This window comes from Phascolarctos cinereus, unplaced genomic scaffold, assembly GCF_003287225.1.
Source record: "Phascolarctos cinereus isolate Bilbo 61053 unplaced genomic scaffold, phaCin_HiC Scaffold_5;HRSCAF=322, whole genome shotgun sequence".
NCBI classification, from domain to species: Eukaryota; Metazoa; Chordata; class Mammalia; order Diprotodontia; family Phascolarctidae; genus Phascolarctos; species Phascolarctos cinereus.
The window spans coordinates 291,304,077-291,327,172 of NW_027555958.1; the positions used below are offsets into that span (position 1 = coordinate 291,304,077).

The window sequence follows — 23,096 nt, forward strand, 5'->3', positions numbered from 1 at the left end:
AGTTATGACTATGAACGACTCAGCTCTTCTCAACACCACCACGATCGAGACAAGTACAAAGGCTCGTGACAGGAAATGCTCTCCACATCCAGGTAAAGAAGTGAGGGACTCTGAACGAAGATCAAAGCATACTCTCCCCCCCCCCCCCCCCCCCCCCCGCTTATTTTGTGTTGGTTTTTTCTTTTGATCTGCTTTTTTTCAAATTGTGATTAATATGGAAATGTTTTACATAATTGCATATATATAACCTATGTCAAACTGCCTACATTTTTAGAAAGAATGGAGAGGAGGGAGAGAGAAAAATTTAGAACTCAAAATCTCGTAAAAAATGAATGCTAAAAATTGTTTTGACATACAATTGGGGGAAAAAATAAAATACCATTAAAAAATAAACTAATAACTGCCTTTGGCAAAATTAGACAAAAGAAACCTGTATGCTGACTATTTAAAGAAGAAGAAATAAAGATACATTACACTTTGCCACTGGTGACATTTACTGACATCACTTCTGCACTTTATACGAGACAGCTAAGGAAATAGGTATTTTTCAAAAACACGTTAGATCTCTCGTAACACTAAAAATAATGAGCACCAGGAAATCTTTAAGAGTACCAAATGTTGCCAAAGCTTTCTTCTTTTAATAATAACTCTTAATACAAAATTCAGTGGAGAGGACTTAAGTATACAAACAAAATTTTATCTGTGTTGATCAAACTCCCACAGCTAAGAATACAATTACACTTGAACTAGATTATCTCTAAGGCTCCTTCCAGCTATAACATCCTATGACTAGACTGATGAGTCAATCAAACAACATTTATTAAGCCCCTTTTCTGCTCTACTATGAGTCAGCTAGGCGGCTCAGTGGATAGAGTGTGAGGCCTGGAGTCAGGAAGTCCTTAGTTTAAATCCGGCCTCAGACACTTACTAGCTGTGTGACCCTGGGCAAGTCACTTAGCCCTGTTTGCCCAGTTTCCTCATCTATCAAATGAGCTGGAAAAGGAAATGACAAACCACTCTAGTATCTTTGCCAAGAAAACCCCGAATGGGATCTCAAAGAGTCGGAGACAACTAAAACAACTGAACAATAACAATTATGTTGCAGGCACCATGCTAAATGCTTGGGACACAAAAAAAGAGGCAAAAGACAGCTGTCTTCCAGGAGCTCACACTCTAATGGAGGAGATAATATGCAAACAAATACATATAAACAAGCTACATGTAGGATAAATAGAAATAATTAACAGAAGGAAGGCACTAGAACTGGAGAGGGTGGGAAAGGCTTTCCTGTAAAGGATGGGATTTTAGTGGGACTTTAAAGGATTTGAGGGAAGTTTGAGAGAAGATTTCATCTTTCCAATTACTACACACACCCAAGAAAACTCCATTCCAACCTGGGTAGCTAGTGACCCTCTATTTTAGTGAGCAGGATACTAAAACAATAAGTATGCAGATGTCAGAGACAAAAGCACCAGGGGGAATAAGTACATAGCACCTACTACGCGTCGGGCGCTGTGCTAAGCACTTTTTAAAACTATACAGATGTATATAGATATCTCATTAAATCCTGACAACAACCCTGGGAGGTAGGTGCTATTATTATCCCCATTTTACATTTGAAGAAACTAAAGTAAACAGATGTTAAGTGACTTAGCCAGGGTTGCACAAATAGTTAAGCACTGGAGTTCAAATTTGAACTCAGCTCTTCCTGATTCCTTGGGCCCAGCCCTCTATCCTTGACACCAACTGCCTCTGGAAATCTTGTACCAGGTACAAGATAGACAACTGGACTATCAAAGTCCAAAATGACAAAGAACAAAGCACGTACGGACTCAACAAGATATTATGATGTGTTCTAGGAACCTAAAGATGAAGACATAGTAGTATCACTCAAGAAAGCTCATACTCTAAAGTACTGGCAGTAAAACATATACAAAAATAACTAATGCAAAGTAGAATATAGATAAACATGTGATATGATCTAACAGTACTGTTAAGAGATTCAAGGGGAGGGGGAAGCAGCTAGGTGGCCCAGTGAATGGAGAACCAGTCCTGCAGTCAGAAGGACCTGAGTCCAAATCTGACCTCAGACACTTGACACTAGTTGTGTGACCCTGGGCAAGTCACCTAACCCCAATTGCCGGGGGGGGGGGATTGAAAGGAGGAGAGATCTGTTAGAATGCAGGCTCCTTGTGAGTACAGATTGTTTCATTGATTTTATTTGCATCCCTGGACTAGATGATCTCTAAGGTTCTTTCCAGCTATAATATCCTATAGTCATAGGACAGATGAGCCAATCAAACAATATTTATTAAGCACCTACTATGTTCCACTATGGGACAGCTAGGTGGCACAGTGCAGAGGGTACAAGAACTGGAGTCAGGAAGACTTGTCTTCCTGAGTTCAAATCTGACCTCACACACATTTACCAGCTGTTATGACCCTGGGCAAGTTAAAGAAGTATAGCAGGCACTTATCAAATACTTGTTGAATGTTTCTAGTGGGCTGGGTGGTAGAGGAAGCGTATCAGAGGAAACTTGTATCTTACTTTGAAGGAAAAGACTCCAGAAGACTGGAAGTGAAAATATTCTAGTTGTGAAAGACAGTGTTAGTAAAGACAAGGGGTAAGTCCAACTTAGATGAAATGTAAAGTATACAAAGCGGATGAGTAAGATAGAAAGCTAAAAATGTTACGCTAAATCCAGACTATGAAAGTCTTTGCCAGGCTAAGGAGTTCGAGTGTAAAATTTGACAGATGGGATATAGTGAGTTAATGAGGATTTTTGAGAAGAGTTAAAAGCGCATCAGAAAAATTAATCAGGCAGTAGGTCATGTTATTGTTTCTCCTTCATTCTCGAAGAGGACCATGACAACATAAGGAAGGTGATGCCATGACATGCAAGCGAATTGGATTTAAGTGAGGAAGGGCTGTGCAAAGTCACCAGCCTCACTTTCTCCTCTGGAGCCATCTGGGTCCAGGGATCAGAAGGACTGGAGATGGCCCCTGAAATAGTGGGGGACCTTGGCCTTTTTAAGCTAAAGTGTTTAATAGGTCTCAGTTCCTCTGAGGTCACACCCATTCTCACACCCATTCAGTGATTAAGACTAAGTAAGAAAAGCGACAGAGAAGGCCTCTTTACCTAGTCAAAAATAAATAAATAAATATCAGTCTGGGAGGGGAAGACCCTCCGGGTTTCTGGCCAAAATAGAAACAATGGCTATTTACACAAACTCAGAGCCAACCAGGGCCAATCAGAGCCAAACAACGACCAAGTGGCCCGAGACCTATTAGCATGTCAAGAGCGAAGGACAAACAACAACCTCTCAGAGTAGAAACAGGAGCAGCTCTACCGTGGACCCAACTGGAACTGGCCAGTTGGGCAACATCACTGCCTTTCTTTTTCTTTCCTTTTCTTTCCCTTCCCTCTGTCCACATAAAGTACCAATAGCCTTACCAATAGGTGCTCTGCCCAAAGGGATGTAAATTTTGATCGCTGAAAGGGTTTTTTCTTAAGGACCCCACCTTAAATCCAAATCAGAAGGTCATATAAAGGACAGACTGAAAACAAGAAGGACCACAAGTAGAAAGGACCAAAAGTAAATTACAAGAGACCAGGAGAGGGTAAGGAGCAAACACTGGAAACAAAAAAAGGCAAGATAAGGTGAATTAATAGGATCTTGTATATGACTGGATGTGAGGGAGAAGACTAGCAGAGTCAGAGTTGGTGATGATCCAATTAAGAGAAACCAGAAGAAGCAACAGGTTTAGGACAGAAGATAGTTCAAGTTAAGTCCTGGAAATGCAGCAAAGCTGACTGACAAGCCAACAGGTAGAAATGGCCAGCAGACATTAATATGAGATGGAAGACTAGAAGATCAAGGAACAGGCTGAAGTTACAGACTTAGGAGTTATCTGCTCAGATGACAATTAAAGCAATGCAAGTAGAAGAAAAATGTTAAAGAAAAGATAGCCAAGAACAGAGCTATTTTTAAAAATTACTCGTACTTTATCAGAATTTAAGACTACCCCTCCCCCATACAGGCACCCCTACCATGGAATCTCTTTGAAAGGCAAAAAAATAGGCGCATCCTAAAAATAACACTATTTATATATTTCACTCGAGTTTTATACAAGCCAGATTTTCTTTTTGATGGGGAGCAGGTAGAAGGGGGAAAGTAAACCATTCAAATCAGTGTATTAACATTTTACTGAAGTATTTCCGCAATAATATTTTATTATAAAGCAAAAAAGACACTTCTAGATCACTGGAAATAGCAACTGAACGCAATGAATTCTAGTTTCCCAACATTTCAATTCTATAAATTTCAAATTGTGAACTTTCAATATTTAATTGATCAATTCAGAGGCTACTGCAAAAAAGGTTACAGTTTGCTAACCTCAATAACGTTAAAATCCGACTATTACTATTCCTTCCCTAAAGCTAATTATCCAGTTTTTAATGACAATAAAATCAACTTCCATACATCAAAGATAACCCCTGGATTGGATAACAATCAATTATCCTGACTTCATTCTCTCTTATCTCTTAAAATCAAATTACACAGAGACAAAATTGAGTCAGCAAGTCTTCCCAATAGGCTCAGATCTGCTCTTTCACTGCCACTCCCATAGACTTCAGGAAAAAAAAAATGCTGCCACAAGCAGCTGAGAGTGGAATTTAGCCCAAATGATACATGTTTACTATGACTGTGATTTAGAGGTTGAATCAAGCCAGAAGTAAAAGTTATTGGGTTCTAAGATCTATTCTTAACTAGTTAGAAAACCACAAACTTGGTATTTGACTGAATTTAGATTCTCCATACAAACTGGTAATCTTGTCATTTCCCCAGATTCAGCTACTATCTCTCTGTAGAGGCCACCCAAAACTTTATCTCCAGTCTTGTCCCCTCTTCTGAGATCCAGACTGCACAAATCTGGCTGCTTACAGGTCATCTCCATCTGCCAGTTTCATTGTCATTTCAGATACAAAATTTCCAAAAAAACAAGCTGCTTATATTTTTCCACAAAACCACGTTCAAAGAATAAGAGAATTTCAGAATTGAAACAGACCTGAGTAGCTAACTGTGCAGTTCAAGGTCAACAAACCATATATCCCATGGGCCAAATCCAGCCTGCTGCCTGCATTTAAAATACAAAATAAAGTTTTACTGGAATACAACCACAGTCATTCGTTTATAGATTGCTATGGCTGCTTTCACACTACAGTAGCAGAGTTGAGAAGACCATGTGTAGTATCACCCTCAACGCTCTGCACTCCTGCTCAGCTCACTACAAATAGCAGCGAGGCGCTGCAAATTTCAGTGATGCAGTTACTGTCAAGTATATAGGAATTTCAAGTACATGGTATTTCAAATGCCATGAGAAACTCTGTACAATGACATGTGCACACCTATCACGTAAAAATTAAAAAATTTTTTAAAAAGCCAAAACAAAACCAAAAAAAAAGAGAGAAAGAGAGAGGGAAATTAAAAAAAGTTTCATTACAATTTTTGGGTTCAGGGCTAAAATTGAAATTTTTCTGAAAAAGAACCACTGTTGTTCAACCACTATTATCAAACACAGAATGGCTTTGAAAATTAGCTTTCACTGCAGACTTCATAATATTTCTTAGCAAATTCAAACTAAAATTAGGCAAAATACCACTTACATGGAAATTTTATACCATGGTAAAGGTATTTTGACAACTAACATCTGAATCACAAATAATGTCAAGCTGCTTTGTACATTTCCTGTGCTGTCAAAAGTTAAAACAAGAAATGAGATTGCCATTCCCACACAAACATGCAGCACATATCTACTCTCCAAGCTCAAACTACAGTTCTAGAAGCATTTCAGACCCTGATGCAAGTGAAAAAGAAATTTCCATTGTTTCAAAATCCATTTAACTGGATAATTAAGTACCTTCTACTTAATCTTCAAATAGAAATGATTAAAAGGTAATGCAATGACGTGCTAAAAGGCAAATATCCAGAGAATCTACAAGAATTTTATAAATGCCTTCTAAGCAATTAATATGCTCTATTAAAGCATGTGCTTGTGAACTGATTACACTTTTTTGGAGTACTTATCTGTATGAAAAGATATTTTCAATGATGATATGCATAAAATTTCATTCCAGATCAGCATTGAGAGATGACTATTTGCAATCGATTTTGATGCTAGGGAACACTAACTTTGAATCCCAATTAAGAGAAATGTTACCACCCCAAAAAAGAATCCCATTCTTCTCATTAGCAGACTTCTACTACAAAAAAAATACATTATTCTATCTTGAATTTTATCAATAAAAAATTTGTGGGAAATTTTTTCTCTTATATAAGTACCTACATAACATATTCCATTTTTGCCTCTTAGCCCATAAAACCTAAAATATTTACCATCTGGCCCTTTACACAAAAAGTTTGCCAATTCCTTATCTAGTCCAACTAATAACATCCAAAAAAGAATCCTTACTATAAAGCCTTGTCATTCAACTTTTGCTTAAAAAGTCTCAAGGAAGAAGATAACTTCCAGAAGTAAGCCGTTTACTTTTAGACAACTCTTACAACTTTTGCCTATTGTTCCTAATTCTGCCCCCAGGAATCAAGCAAAACCAGTCCAATCTATATTCCACATGCTAGCCATTTCAAATACTTGAAAAGGCTATTTGGTCTCCCCAGCCCTTATCCTCTCTAAATTACATATCTCCACCCCAATTCCTCAAAATAATTCTGTCCTTGCTAGGGCAGGAATTAGTAGGAAAAAAGTTCCTCAACACAAGGAAAATTTAATCAAGTTTGGTCTAACTCATTACACAGAATCCACACCCACATTTACTCAGAACTGACAGATTGTTACTTCATCACACAAGGACTAATAACTAGTATTTATATATTACTTTTAAGCTTGCAAAGCACTTTACATGTAAATCTCATTTGCCCCTCACAACTCTGAAGCAGGTGCTATTATTATCCCCATTCTATAGAAGAAGAAACTAGTTGAGGGGGGTCAAATGACTTACCCAGGGTCACACAACTAGTAAGGGCCTGGGGAAGAATTCAAATTTAGGTCTGACTCTGAGTCCAGTTCTATACCACCTGAGAAAAGTTTGAAGGGCACAGCTATCTATAAACCCTACTCTTAATGTCAGCGGCACCACTATTCACTCTGTTTCCCAGGTCTGAAATCCTGTATCCTTGACTCTTCTTCTGCGTCCCCTCTCATCTCATATCTATTCAGTTACCAAATCTTGTTGCTTTTGCCTCCACATCTCCCTAGCCCTCACTTCTCTATTCTTACCTACCTGTACATTAATAAATAGCCTTTCTGAAGGTCTTCCATCCTCCACTCTAATCCATTCTTCATACCACTGCCAAACACAGATCTACTCATATCACTCCTCTCTTCAAAAATCTTTAGTGGTTCCCTGGTCTCCTAGATTCCTATCCATTCCTGACAGCCCAACTCAAGTATTTTCTCTTCTTATGAAATCTTCCATGATCCCCAATGTCAGTGACAGCTTCCCACCCCCTCCCCCAACAAAATCACAGAATCTCAAAAAGCTGGAAGGAACCCCAGAGGCAGATTATCTAGTCCAACCTCTAACCTGAATGGGAACTACCTCCAACTCAGAACTAACAAGAGGTCTTTTAGCCTAAGCCTCAAGCACTCCAGGTACGGAGAACTTGACTGTGCTTGAAATCAGGAGAACTTATCTCCGCGTTCTCTTTAGGATTCAAATGCAATAGTTTTATAAAGCACTTAGCACAGTGAATGGCACACAGTAGGTGTTATAGAAACTCTAGTTATTGTTCTTGTTATTGAATAGGTTCAAATCACGACTTACACATTTACTAGCTATATGACCTTGGTCACTTGGCATCATAGAGCCTCAGTTTCCTCATGTATAAATTGCAATAATATCTACCTCACAGGAAGAAAGCACTTTGAAAACTTTATATATAAGTGTGAATAATAATGGTAATTATAATCCCCTGAGGCAACCCATTCTACTTTTAGATAGTTCTGTTAGGAAGTTATTCCCTACATCAAGCCTTAATCAGCCTCTCTAACGTCATTCTCACAAGAATGGAAACAAATACTGTTTTTAATTCAGTTCTTTGGGACCAAAGAATACAAATCTAATCCCTCTTCCATACAAGAGCCCTTAAAATAATTAAGAGATAGCAATTATGTTACCCTTAAGTCTTTTCTCCTAAAGGTGACAAGCCCAATTCCTTCAACCACTCCTCATATTATATACTCTCACTTGCTATTCTGATCACCCTCCTCTGGAAGCACTCCAGTTTGCCAACATTCTTTGCAAAATATAGTGCCCTAAAATGAGCACAATATCCCAGATGTGGTCTGGCAGAGTACAACAGGACCTCACACAGCACTTTTATTTTTTCACTTCTCTAATACATCTATTATGAACCACTGTAAACTGCTATTTTCTAGTGCTTTCCCTCTGTGATTATCTCCAATTTATCCTTTCTATAGCTGGTTCCCTATTGTCTCCAGAGTAAAATTCGAACTTCTTTGCCTGGCACTCAAAGGCATCACAATATGGCACCGTCCTACCTTTCCAGTCTTATCTTATTCTTCCTTACTCTAAACTTCAGTTAAACTCAATTATACTCTTTTCCCCAGACATACCCATAATTTCCTTGTCTCCATGTCTCTGCTCATTCTGTTCCCTACGCCTAGAAAACCTTCCCTTCCCTTCCCTTCTTTGACTGTTGGATTCCTATCAATCCTTGACAGCCCAACTGAAAAACTATCTCTTCTATGAAAACTTCCACGATTCCCAACATCTGTAACAACTGACATTGTTTGTATATAGTTGTTTGCAAGTTGTCTCCTCCATTAAACTGTGAGTTTCTTGAAGATAGAGACTATGTTTGCCTTGCTTTGTACATCCCAACTCTAAGCACAGTTCCTGGCACACAGAAGGCACTTAATGTTTGTTGACTTGACTAGGAATGTCTTAGCCTCTTAACAGAATATGACCAAAAAGGTAGAATCATATCTTAGCTAAATGTCCACCCTCCTCACCAAGGCCTTAGCACATCATTCTCGCTTCACATAGTATGTGACTGATACATATTGGTTGAATTACATGAATTACAACATACACGAAGATTTTGATCAAAGCATAAATCTACAATTCCAAGGTATGTCATTCTCTAGGGACCAGCAGTGAGGAGGAGTGTAGCTCAGTGAAAGCTGTCATATATCTATTGCATTCCCTCCCACTGACTTCCCAAAAGCACATATAATTCTTCAGGTTTCCATCCTCAACTTAGCAATCTAGCATTTCAATAAGCATACCAAGCCAACTAAACTATCAGTGGCCAAATCCATTTCAAGAATTAAGCATGCTAAATCCTCGTTATACAAAAGAAATCACAAAAAAGGAGTGGGAAGAAAAAACTTAATACACTTTACAAATTGGTCTGAAAGGTTTCTTTGTATGGATTTGCTATGCAAAAATACTAGTGGAAATAAATTGACTCTTTTCCACAACCTACTTTATCATTTTGTTATAGACACTTTCAGATAACCAAAAAACAGTTAAGCTATGGTTCTAAGATCAGTGCTTTGTTTAAGGATCTACAGAAGTTTAATAAATATTACCGTGGATTCAATGATCCAAAACAAAATTAGCACTAGGACATACCTAATAGAAAAAAAGAAATAGAAATATTCACTACATTGCAATAAAGATATCTTGACCAATCTATCCTCCACTATCTCTCAAAGTCTAAAACAGTATATAAATTAATTACAGAAATTTAAATTACAGAAAATTACTTAATATAATTACAAATTTATGTAACTCCCAAATTCCTGAATTCCAATTACACACACATCTACACACACCCTCTCCATAGAAAGATGTCCCAAACTTATGAAAATTTTCAAAGATCATGACAATTCAGAACTCATTTCCTGCTGCTATTAACAATGGCATTCAGTCACCACCAGAATTATTTTCTTCTTCCAGCTTGTCAGAGCCATGGCCTCCCTCTTACCGCAACTATGCTCCTGTTATTTCTGTTGAATGGGAAGCTTCTTTAAACGATAATTTTGACTCCTCTCTTCCTTTTTTATAATCTAGCATCCAACAAGGTACATGGTAATAAGGGTCTCCCTGATCAGGAAACAACATATCCTTTGACACAGTAACTAAAGAATGCAATCTCCAAGACGGAAATTGGGGACTAATGGAATATCTGACACAACTTTAACTCCTACAGATGCTCCAGGAATTTTGATTGGTGACAAACACCTTTCCCTGAGAAAGATGACCCAGGGATATTCTCAAATGATTAGGAAGAAAGTGAAACTAGCTTAATATGTACCAGGCTAGGCACTAGGGGTAGAGCAACAAAAATGACAATCTGAAAGGGCCTTTGGAGATTGTTCATCTAGCCAGGGGTGGAAACCTTCTTCACAGAACAAATTACAGAACAAACTTCTGGGCAGTCTGGATTTAGTCAAAGGGCCACACTTGAGGACCTAAAGGACCACATGTGGGCTGGATGCGGAAGGTTCCCTACCCCTGATTCTAGTACAACCCATCATCTTACAGATGAGTAAACTAAGGTCCAGAGAAATTAAGTGACTTGACACAGAGAGGAAGTGGCACCAGCCTGGATTTGAAACCAGATCCTTTGACTCCAAATCCAGTCCCCTTTCCCCTGCACCATGCTCCTTCAATACAGGAATGTCAATGTAGATAACATCCCAAGATAGGCCTATCAATCAACAAGCATTTATTATGTGTCAGGCACTATGACAAACACTGGGGACACAAAAATGAAACAGCCATTGCCCTCAAGGAGCTTACATTCTGTTAAGGAAAAAACATGCATCAATACAAGTAAACACAAACAAAACACAAAGTAATTTTCAGAAGGGGGCACCGACGGTGAGAGTAAATGTCACTTTAGCTAAGCAGTGAAGGGATCAAGGTACTCTGTGAAGTAGAGGTAAGGTGGGGGTGCAAAAGCATAGAGAATGGAGATAGAATGTTGTTTATGAGGACCATAGAGTGTTTAAAGGAGAGCAGTGGGATAAAGCCTGATTGTGAAAGTGTATAGACTCAGAAGAATTTATATTTGATCCTAGAGGCAAAAGGAAGCCCCTGGAATTTTTTGAGCAGGGAAGTGACAAGGTCAAACCTGTGCTTCAGGAATAGTACCCGTGGCAGCTTTGTGGAAAATGAACTGGAGTGGAGAGAACTAAAGACATGAAACCAATTAGAAGAGTGTTACAATAGCCCAGTAAGAGGTGACTAGGCCTGAAGTATGTGGAGAGCATATGTGTGGCAACAGGACAGACATGAGAGAAATTCTTGGAGCTTACAAATCTGGGTGATTAAAAAAATGGTGATGTCCTAAAAGAAATACAGAATGGGGAGGAGACGGAGAGAGATGGAGAAAATGAATTGTTTTGGACATGTTAACTTGAGATGCCTACCAGTGGGAAACGCCCAACTGGCAATTGGTGATACAGGACATGAGCTCAAAAGAGAAAATACTATATGTAAAAAGGATTAATCTGCTTAGAAATAATCAATGAATACATGGGAACTAATGAGATCACTAAGAGAAAGGATATGAGAGAGAGACAAAGAAGACAACAGGATCCAGACAAGAACATGGAGTATATACCTACAGGTGGGATGAGGAGTATGATGCCCCAGCAAGAGGCTGAGAAGGTATGGCAGGCTAGAAAGCCAAGAGAGTACAGTAACATAAAAATGCAGAAGAGGAGAAGGTAGACATTAAGAGACACGATCAACAAAGTTTGGCCAAACGCTGCAGAGTTCCTAATTAGCATAGGGCAATATTACAATAATACTCAAGTTAATTTACAGATTTAGCATTATACCAAACTACCAAAAGGATACTTTACAGAGCTAGATAACATAATAACTAAATTCATTTGGAGTAAAAAAGGATCTAGAATACCAAAGGGAAAAAATGAGGGGGAAAAGGTAGCACATGCAGACATCAAACTATATTACAAACCAGTAATCTTTAAAACTACATAACTGATTAAAAAACAGAAAAGCAGATCAACGGAACAGATTAGACAAGGAAGCATCAGAAATAATTGAACTCAATATCTCAGTGTTTGATAAACCAGAAAACATAAGTTACCAAGGAAAAAAATTCCTTATTTGACAAGAATTGTGGGGGAAACCGGAAAGCAGTCTGGCAAAACTTAGGTTTAGACAAGTATCTTACACCATATATCACAATAAATTTTAAATGGATACATTACCTATATATTAAAGATGACATCATTAAAAAACTAGAAGAGAAACCAATCACATACCTTTCATAAACATGGTCGAGGGAAAATTCTTGATCAATTAAAAAATAGATAAAAAATAATTTCCAATTACATGAAACTGAAAAACTTCTGCAGGAAGAAATCAATGCAAATAGGATAAGAACCAATCAAGTCAAAGGAAATCCTTTATATCAAATCTCTCCAATACAGATCTGATATCTAAGCTATATCTATATCTATACAGCTATATAAAACCAAAAATCTCTTCCAAATAGATAAATGGTTGAAGAATATAAACACTATTCAAAAAGAACTGCAAACTATATGTTCTAAATCACTAATAAGAGAAATGCAAATCAAAACTACCCCAAGATTTTATTTCATATCCAATTAGTTGGCAATGAGAAAGGATAACAATAGTCAACGTTGAAAGATGGGAACACTGATGAATTTTTGGTAGAGCTGTAAATTGGTCTAACCATTCTGGAAAGCAATTTGGAATTAAGCAAAGAGAGTGGCTAAAATGCTCCTGCCTTTAGACTTTAAGATCCCACATCTAGGCATATACCCCAAGGTTCAATGACAAAAAGGTCCCATATACAACAAAATATTTATGGTTAACACTTACTGAGTTAGCAAATAAATGGAAATAAAGTGAACATTCACTGATTGGGGGATAGCTAAACAAGTTGTTGGACATGAATGTAACGGAATATTCCTGTGATGTAAGAAAAACTGAATAAGATAAATACTTAGGTAAACATGAACTGATGCAAAATAAAGCAGAGTCAAGAAAACAATATACCCAATGATTCCAAAAACGTAAATGAAAAGAACCACAAAAAAAATCAAAAATAAATGTTTTGAAATTACAAAGGCCAATTATGGCCCCAAAGAAGAAATACGAGAAGGCAGGTTTCCCCTTCCCCTTCTCTACAGAGTTTGGGGAACCTATGTGTAGAACACCACACATGACATCAGCCTTTTCAATGTTTTAGTTTTGCTGAACTTTTAAAATTCTTTGATATAAGAAATGGAGCTTTAATAAAAAGCACAGTTCAAGGGGAAAGTAACTTTAAACAAAAGATATCAACAAACATTTATTTTTAAAAAATGAGTACTGAGAAAAGACCAAAGCAGTGGGTAACTAAGAAATCATTAGTAATTTTGGAAAGAGCAATTTTAAGTGAGTGATGAAGCTAAAGGCCAGACTACAAAATGAGTGAGAGGAAAGGAAGTAAAGGCAACAAAAGTGCAGACAATGTTTTTTCTAGGAATTTGGCTGTAAAAGGGAGAAGAGACAGAGACAGCAGCTTGAGGAAATGGCCAAGACAAGCGAAGATTTTTAACATTAGAGGGTAACCTAGGCATGTTTACAAGCAGCAAGGAAGGAACTAGTACTTAAGAGGGAGACAGAAGTTTGAAGAGACACAGGTAGATCACAGGGAACCTAAAAGAGATGAAATCAAGAGTACAAGTAAAAGGGTTGTCTTTAGTAAGAATGGCACTTATCCTTTACACCCACCTCTAATGGAGAGGATGGGGGGATGATTTGATTTTGAAATGCAAAGTGGGAAGAGAAAGCTCACTGTGAATGGCTTCTATTTTCCTCAGTCAAGTGAGGGGTGAGGTCCTTTGCTAAGAGATGAGGAAGGGGAAAAGAGAGAAAGATGGGGGTTGGAGGGGGGTGGTTTAAGGAGGTTTGTGAGAACACTTTCAACAGCCTTACTGGAATAGGGATGTCAATTAGAACAGGTCACACCAAAAAATAATTAGAAGAGAATGAGATAAATTATCTTTCACAACTATGACTACAGGAAGAATTCTTTATCAAACAAGGGATAGAGATAACAAAAGATAAATCATTTGCATTACATGATACTGAAAAGCTTTTACATAAACAAAATCAGTTTAGCTAGGATAAGGAGGGAAACCATATTTGCATCAAATACTTGATTAGGACCTGATAAAGAGTTTTCAAGAAAACGTCTACAAACTATCGAAAGACTATTTTAAATAATAAGAAAAATGCAAAAATAAGGCTGAGGTTTTATCTCACATACAACAAACTGGCAAAAATGATAAGACTGAAGTACTGGAAAAAATACCCTAAATACACTGCTGGTGAAGCTATGACCTGATTTAACCATTATAGAAAACAAATTGAAATTATGCTTAGGAAAATTATGACTAATATGCCCATACCCTTTTTGATACAACAATCTCACTTATACACAAAAGTACTCAAAGCAGCACTTTCTGTTTAAGAACTGGAAATAAAGTAGGTGCTCATCAATTGTGAAATCACTAAACAAATTGTGATACATGAATTGTTTGTGTTTTTCACCAAAACTAATTTAGTGTGAGGCAGGTGTCAAAGGACATTTACCCAACCAGATTAAAATGTAAATGGGAAATGTTTAGCAAAACAAAAATATAATACAATATACATAATGTTAATTTGTGATTTTCTAAGTCAATATGTGACCATTAGAATACATTTCTATTTGAGTTTGACTGGTATAAAGAATTCCCCATGATGACCTTTCTCTGCCAGTGCAGATCAGCACTTGCTCTGTAATTTACAAACTTAGAGAGCTGCCTAGGACCAAGAGGTTTTGTGCCTTTGCCAGGTATGTCTCCATCTACTATGCTAAACAGCCCATATGTATCAGAGACAAGAACTGAAACCAATTATTTCTTATTCCAAGGCCCACGACTCCCTATGGTACTTCCATTATATTCACACACCTCAGAGTATTTCATAGGGTACCCTATCTTAATGAACCATAATAAATAACAAATAGAAGAACTCAGAAGTATGAGGAGATTTATATGAACTGAGAGTAAAGTAAGAAAAATGAGGAAAATAATATACACATTGAATACAACAACGTTAAAGGAAAGAAGCTAAACATTATAATTATAATGACCAAGCTTGGCCCTGAAAAAGAATTGAGAAAATGTATCTTCCTTCCTTATTTGCAGAAGTCAGGGTCTAAAGTTGTGGGATTATGATATAGTCTTAAACCTTGTTAATGTATTAGCTCTAGTGAATTGCTTTTTTTCCTCCTTTTTAAATCAAGAGATGGCTTACTGGGTAGGGAGGGATAGATAAGTAATATGATGTAAAAACTGAAGCTGTCTGTAAAATTTGAATAATTCTTTTAAACTGGAAAGGGAAGCAAATGAAGGGATTGGGGGGAGGAGGGTAGAGGAGAAGGGGTTGGCTTGGTAAAAGTACTGAACAATGAAGGGACTGCAAAGGCCACTATGAGGCCAAAGAGATTTAAGACCAATAAGATACCAGGAGAGACAGAATAACAACTAAGTAAGGTCCCAATGGAGGAAATTCTGAATTCTTTATCACTGACTTAGAACACTGGTAGATGATGGTAAGATCTATGTGTAGCTGAGGTAGAGGACAGGTGTAGGTCATGGGAGCTGAGGGAGTTGATGAATTGGTAAGCCATAGTGTTTAATGGAACTTTAATAGATATACTGAAATCCCCTAGATAAGGCAAGAGTTGGGGTGAAGATTATGAGCTGACCTAAAGGCTGATAGATAACCACAAGCAGGATCTGGTTATAGCAATAAATCCAGAAGGCATACAGCTTAAAGGAAGACAAGATGCTAAGTAATAGAAGCAGCAGAGATCCTTCTCCACCCTCTGGTCCAGTGTCTTGGATAGAGAGTAATGAGGAGGAGAGAGAAAATGAAAAAGATGTATCCACTGCTGGAGGGGACCGCCATGGAGGTGCTGGAGGTCTTCTGGAGAAGGCCAAGTCTCCATAAGTACCAGAAGATGAAAAGGACATGAGAATAAAAGCTCTAAGAAGAAGGAAAGTGTGCTAATGATAGAATAAACAGAAAAAGGTACAAGTCTAAAGCCTTAAGTATAACAAATCTAGGAGTACAATTCCTTAAAAAATCATTGGAACAAGTACAGACAAGTACATACATTCAAATTCCTATCACTTAGAATTTTTACCTGTAAAAAATATTTTATGATAACTTATCAAATGGAAAATACTTTACATCTCAATTTATTATAAATTGTAACCAGCACTTCCATGTTAAAGAGTTAACACTGTATATAATTAATGCAACTAATTCCTATACACTATAGACTCTTATTCACTAATTAACATTTTTCTATTTTCCTATGTGGCATTTAAAAGAGTCAAGCCTTACTTGCATTAAGAGATCAAATGTCAATGAACCACTGGACCACTGAATGGCAAATGGATCCCCCTTACCCCAAAAAGCCTTTTGCCATCTTTTAAGTGATGGATGTCTACATTTCTTTTCTTGACTATGTGACAGTAGCCAGCCCCTTAACCTCTCAGTGCCCCCAGAAAACTTCTAAGACTATTAATTGCACAGCATTTGCTAATCTGTCTTGGTAGAGGGTATTTCCCCATTTAAAAAAATAATTAAAAAAATAAAAGTACCATCTGTATTTTTCATTATGAAAAGGAGAGAGACAAAGAAGACTATCTCTATAATGCATAAGCCTTCACTAAAAGCATTATAAAAATGTAAAATACCTCCTATCATCTATATAGAGATTATATACTTCATGAGTTACCTACAGTTAATACTTAACAAAAGAGTGGTGTGTCTCATGTGTCCAAACGATAAAATGAAGAAGTGTGAAGGTTATCTACTAACCAATTTAACTGATTTACTTTTCAAAATAGTGGTTTCAGGCCTTCTTAAAATGTAGAATAGAAATCTGCTCCATCTTATCTCATTTCTAGAATTACCAAAGGAAATCTTTATTCCAGAGTTGCTCCTGGACCACTCAGAAAGCATCTACACTACTACCATCAAATAGTGCCCATTCAGGAAATCTATATTAAAGACTATATTTTAGAGAGAGGGAGCATAATACAATGAATAGAGTTTTGCCTCAAAGCCAGGACGACCTGAATTCAAGTCCCATCTCTGACATATACTGGCACTGTGACCCTGGGCAAATCACTTACCTTCCAGTGTTCTAGGCAACTCTTTAAAACTAACAGTTACCGAGCACGTACCAATAGGCATTGGGAGTTTCCTCACCAGGGAGTTCTTTATACCAATGAAATCACAGGTCCAGTCTCTATTCTTACGTATAAGTGTACACGTAGTACATCCCAAAACTAAGTATAAAAGGTTTTAGACTAGTTGTGATAATGAGAGGCACTGTGGCACAGATAAATGAATAACTGAACATTATTCTAAGTATCCACCAAAATTAAGGAATCACGAAAAAGCTCAAATAAGCACAATGGATTATTAACACACTTGGTTATTCTGTTTAGACCTAACTTTTATAATCCATATCTAATTCAACTGCCAAAAAAAATGCAATTGTCATGACTGAAGAGTTATATGGTAGCTAGTAATTTTAAAAACTATGCCTATTCCTGAGCCACTTACCTACTGGTAAAGAGTCTATGACATGAACCTTTACTTTCTTCCTTCTATGGGCATCAAAAAGTAGTAAATTGTCATAAACAGTTAAGAAAAACACAGAGACAGTCCAAGAGGTTGTGCCAATCCCACTAGATGGCACTAAGAGAGGGAAGTAACTCTGTTTTCTGAAAATACAAGTAAAACCTCTCTTAGGCCTTTGCAAAACTGAAATCTGTCACGGGTACTTCAAAAGCATTATTATGAATATCCTGAACCCTAGTAAGGGGATTCAAGACTGGCAATAAACTCTGCAAAAAAAGCATCCTCATCACTCCAGCTCCCTTCCTTCACCTCAAATAAGTGCATGTGAGGGCTACAATAACTTATTAATGACAGGTAAAATAACCTGAAAGCCACCACAAAATGCAAGTGTTTTCCTCAAATTCTATTTATGCTATAATTTACTAAAAAGTTTCTTTCACAGTTTCCCTGATATCACAAACCTTTCTACTTGCTCCTTATGGAACATCACTCCTTTCAATTAATATAGTTTTCTTACTGGAAAATAATAAAATTATACACAATAGCATAAAAATAGGTATGGTTTTTTCCCCTTGCACAGAGATACCAAAGCAGAACTTCCCATTTTGCAGTCGGAAGGCTACTATATTAAAATTTCCTATCACTAGCTAAACTTTGCCATAATCTTAATTTGAGCAATGAAACTGTCATTCCTCCTCCATCTCCTCCCTCACACTCCCTTATACACATAGATACAGCCATTTTTCATCTTAAAAATTCAAACAGGGAGGGACAGATCATGGAATCTAAACCCTGAATGGGATCTCAAATATCATCTAATCACAGCATAATAGATTAGAGCTGGAAGAGATCTCAGAGGCCATCTAATCCAACATCTCTTTTCCCACCCACCCCCTCATTTTAGAAATAAGGAAACTGAGGAAAGTTAGCTGACTTGCCCAAGGTCATACATGTGGTATAAAAGAGTGAAAAACAACAATAGTTCTCTTTTATATACTGCCTTAAAGTTTACAAAGTGGGTACAAAGCACTTTACATATATTATTTAATTTGATGCCTCAAATATATATACTTTTAATATACATATACATAAATATGCACACGAATACTTAGAATGAATTATTTCACATTTCTCTCTCGCAAATATCTAATTTAATACTCACTCTCAACAAAACATCTATCCTTCCCTATTTCTCCAGAAAGAACTTTATAGTTTTCTATCACATTTTTTTCTACCACACAGTATTCCAACCTCCTCATTTTAAAGACACAAAGAAATTAAATGACTTATAAAATGTTGCACAGGGAGTAGGCAATACAGCTAAGAATGACTCAATGAATGAAACGGCATTTACTATGGGGCAGACACAATGTTTAGTCGCAAAAAAATGCGACAGTCTCAAACAACAAGGAGCTCACATCCTAGTAGGGAGGAGACCACACGACTAGAAAAGTGGTGACCTGAGAAAAGCATTTTGTCCTGTATTGGTATATTCAGCCATGAAACACTCAACTGACAAGTTCTTTCCAAAAGCAAGACTAATCCAAGTACTTAAAACTCCAAGTCAAAGTTCCTTCTACATCATACTACTTCTTATAATACACACCAATAATATCTAAGTCCAATGAATTTAAACCCCAAATAACTTTGCCATAAACTTACGTTATACAATATCTAGGAACCTTATTCTCCATGAGGACACTAAAGCAAGAAATTGGACGTATACGGTTTTCTAAATCAAAATATCCTTTGAGTATTCAAATGAACCAAAGTGTAATATTTTTCCAATAGAAAAATCTCTCATGGAATATCTTAGCTGAAGGCACGGGGTCCACCTTAATCACATTTACTAGTAACAATCAGTACATGCAATCTGACTACACAATGTCTAAGTATATAGCTTCTTCAGATTGTTACAAAAATCAAGAAAAGTAGATGCAAATGCCTATATTCCCTAAAGAGCACAAGAGCTACAAAGTTTGCACCAAGTCCATCAAACCCAATCATTTACCACCAGCAACCAAACTGGTAAACGGAGATTCATACACATAGATGCACATCAAGGTTTAGAGAAGCACTCTGGAGAACACTTTCTACCTTAATAAGAATTCACAAATAAAGCTTAATCTTAAATAGCTTTGTTTTGTGCAATCAGTCCACCAATTATGTTATGATACATATCCAGTGACAGCAGTCCTTGGTACTGGCTCCAAGCAAAAGCTGATCTACTGAAGCAAAGAATGGTCCACCATATGGTGATTCACATTTGAAATTTTTTAAAAAATGCTTCTTGAACTCAAGTTATTTGGGACTTTGGATTATTAATGGCCTTTAAATTTAAGAAAATGTATTGGAATGCATATTACTCAAAATAATACATGTGCCAGTCCTTAATTTCATTCCATTCTCCAAACCTCCCCTAAAGAAAGTCAAACTATGAATTATGAGTAAGAAAGCAGGCTAAATGGACAACTAGGTGGAATCTGCTATATTGTGGAATGAAGATTCTGCAGACTTTCAATGAGGATCTGCAGAATTTCAATACTATATTGTACAAGTAATAAAAAAGCTTCAAACTAGAAAGTTTAAGAACTACAATATACATGATACTACTATACAATTCATAGTATTTTACTCAAGAAAAATAGAAACACTTAACAAACATGAAGTTAAACCTGACAACAGGTGTGTGTATTATTAAAAAGAAAATCAATGGTGCAAAAAAATTGATTTACAGAAAGCATGTCAATGACTAGCAGAGACAGAAAGAACCAAGAATATGGTCTGACTAAGCTGTTCTCAAGTCGGTGGACCATTCTGATTCACACACACACACACACCACACACACACACACACACACACACACATCCACACATATATATAGATAAAATCAGTGTTTAACTTAGACAAGGAAATGTGTTCATTAGCATCACTTTTACTCACCTTACTAACACCTACTCCAGTAAACCTGGCCTCTAACAGTTCTTGCCTCCTTGGGTCCAAGCTATGCAATTCTTCCATCATTTCTGGTAGAAAAGAGGAAAAAATGAGAACATGAAAACTTCAAAAATGGAAAAAACAATTTTTATGCCTGATGAAATTCGAATAATTTTATCACTGAATGGTCAAGTGAATTCTCCCCCCTCAAAGTAATACAGTATACATTAAGTAATAAATTTTATTATGCTACAAAGAAAATAAAACTATTTACAAGTCACCTTTTATAACTTTAAGAATGTCTTATTCACCCATAAATCTGAGAAATTTTAGGTGTTAAGAGAAAAATATCTCAATCCTTTCTTAAAACTTCTCTGAAGTTGTGAAAAGCAGAGGCAAAGTGTATAGGAAATAAGGGTTTGCCCCCTGCCCCACAAGAAAAGATATACTAAGCATGTGAATCTGGGTAGGTGGTTTTAGATTTTTCTTTCTCTAAGAGATAAAGATATGAATCATTAATGACAATGTCATAAGACTATAGAATGAATCAGAAGCCACAGACAACTCTAAATAATACTATGATTTCTCTGAAGAGGTCTCAGGAGAAATGGCCTTGCTCATTTTTAATGTAATGGGGCACTGATGGTAAAGTCATCCTTCAGTGAAAGTAGAGTATACACATATACATACATAAAGCCATCCTTTTTCTAATTCTTTTTTTCTGACCACTCCCTGCAGCACTATATTTCTCTAGACTCTACACATCTGTCTTTTAATACTCTTTCCAAACAGGGAGGAGCAAGAGTACACCATATTTAACAGTGCTCTTATTACTAAATAACATACATGCTACTTTCAGCAAACCTATTTATTTATATTCACGGACTAACCCCTGCAAATAAGACTCACAAGAAAGCCCTGACACAAAACTGGGATGGGGGGGTTGGGGCACAGAGGAGATGTACCTATTACAGTTGACACCTTCAAACACCCAGTTAACCAGTTAGGAGGATGCAAATAGGGGAGAAGGTGGGAAAAGGAGGAAGAGATAGGATGATTTTAAAGTTCACTGGACCCATGATTCAAACCTCTCCTTAGCAAGCTAACATGCCCACAATTTCCAGTAACAACCAATATATACATCCTTCCAGTTTCATTTCCCTTCCCTTGCTAAATCAAGAGCCTAGGCCACAGGAGAGAGAAATGGGAGATTAATATTAAAGTTTCACCGCACCTCCCCCCTACCCTATTACACACACATATAAACACATTAAAGTGTAGCGGAATTCTCCCTAGGCGGGAGGGGAGGTAAATACCACAAAAGACTTTGAGCTCCCCAAAAATAACCGGCCTCCCTCGAAGTCTCGTCCTTCCCATTTAACCGAGGCCGGTTTCGCAAAGACTGCATCCTTCTCTCAAACCACGAGATCCATCGGACCTTTTCCAACTCCCATCCCCAGCCCAGGCCTACAAAATAACGCCTCGGCGGTTGCTACGTATAATGTCAAATCACGTTTAAAAAAAAAAAAGCCTCTCGTCCTCCTCCAGCCTCCGCTCCGGGTGAGCCCCAGGGCCGGACCAGCGACCTAGCCGCTCGCCCACCCGCCTGTCCGGGGCCTCGTAGCGCAGCCACCGGCTGGGGCCTGCTCGCGGAGCCCTCTGCCAGCCGCCTGCAAACTTTCCCCAACTTCGGCCCCACCTGTCAGGCAGGGCAGGGCTGGAGGCCGAGCGGCGAGAGGCCGGGCCCCCGGGGGTCGAGGTGCGCTCCTCGGTCTGGGGATGCCCCGGCTCTCCCAGCAGTTCCCGCCCGAGAAGCCTCGGGCCCAGCTCCCGGATCCATGTGCGCCAGGGGGGCCCGGGGACGGTTACGAGAGCGCCGGGCCCGCCCGGCCCAGCCTCATCCTCAACCCTGGCCCCGGCCCCGGCCCGGCGCCTGCCCCCGCCCCGGGCTTGGCTCGGCCGAGCTCTCACCTGACGCCGCCGCCGCCGCCGCCGCTCCTCCCTGGAGGGGCCCCGACCCAACCCGACCCGGCTCCGGGCCGCTCCGCTCTTCCCCTGGGCAGGCCCGGGGCGGAGCCGGGGCCTCTCCTGAGCGCCGCAACCCCCCGCCCGGGCAGCCGCCGCCGGCGCCGGGCTCCACGCGAGGGCGGGCGGGCGGGGAGGGAAGGAGGGAGGGAGGAAAACGGGGAGGGGGAGGGGGCGGGGAGGCCGCAGATCCCCGGTCTCGCGTACCGAGCCGGCCGCCCGAACGGGGCTGGGGCCGGGGAGGCCGTGGGGGGCCGCGGAACCGGCCTCCTGGCGCCGGACAAAGGCCGGGGAAGGCGCGGGGGGTGGGGGGTGGGGGTGCCGGGCCCGGAGGTGGGGCGGGGGGGAAGCCCGGGTGAGGCGACGCCAGGGAAGGG

At 38.7% G+C, this 23,096-nt stretch overlaps 1 protein-coding gene across 4 annotated transcripts in view; it reads right to left on the reverse strand.

Moving 5' to 3' along the window:
* The window catches only part of TLK2 (tousled like kinase 2), a 159,440-nt gene extending 136,691 nt beyond the window's left edge, over window positions 1-22,749 (reverse strand). For 3 of the 4 annotated variants that reach the window (XM_078155945.1, XM_078155946.1, XM_020997511.2), the window contains exons 1-2: window positions 22,666-22,749; window positions 20,701-20,783 (exon numbers count right to left, since the gene is read on the reverse strand). In XM_078155945.1, the coding sequence (XP_078012071.1) occupies window positions 20,701-20,781 (81 nt within the window). In that variant the 5' untranslated portion in view covers window positions 20,782-20,783; window positions 22,666-22,749. Of the gene's footprint in view, window positions 1-20,700; window positions 20,784-22,393; window positions 22,485-22,665 lie in introns of those variants that run through there. The other variant, XM_020997512.2, reaches the window with a different exon arrangement.
* Window positions 22,750-23,096: the final 347 nt, after the last annotated feature.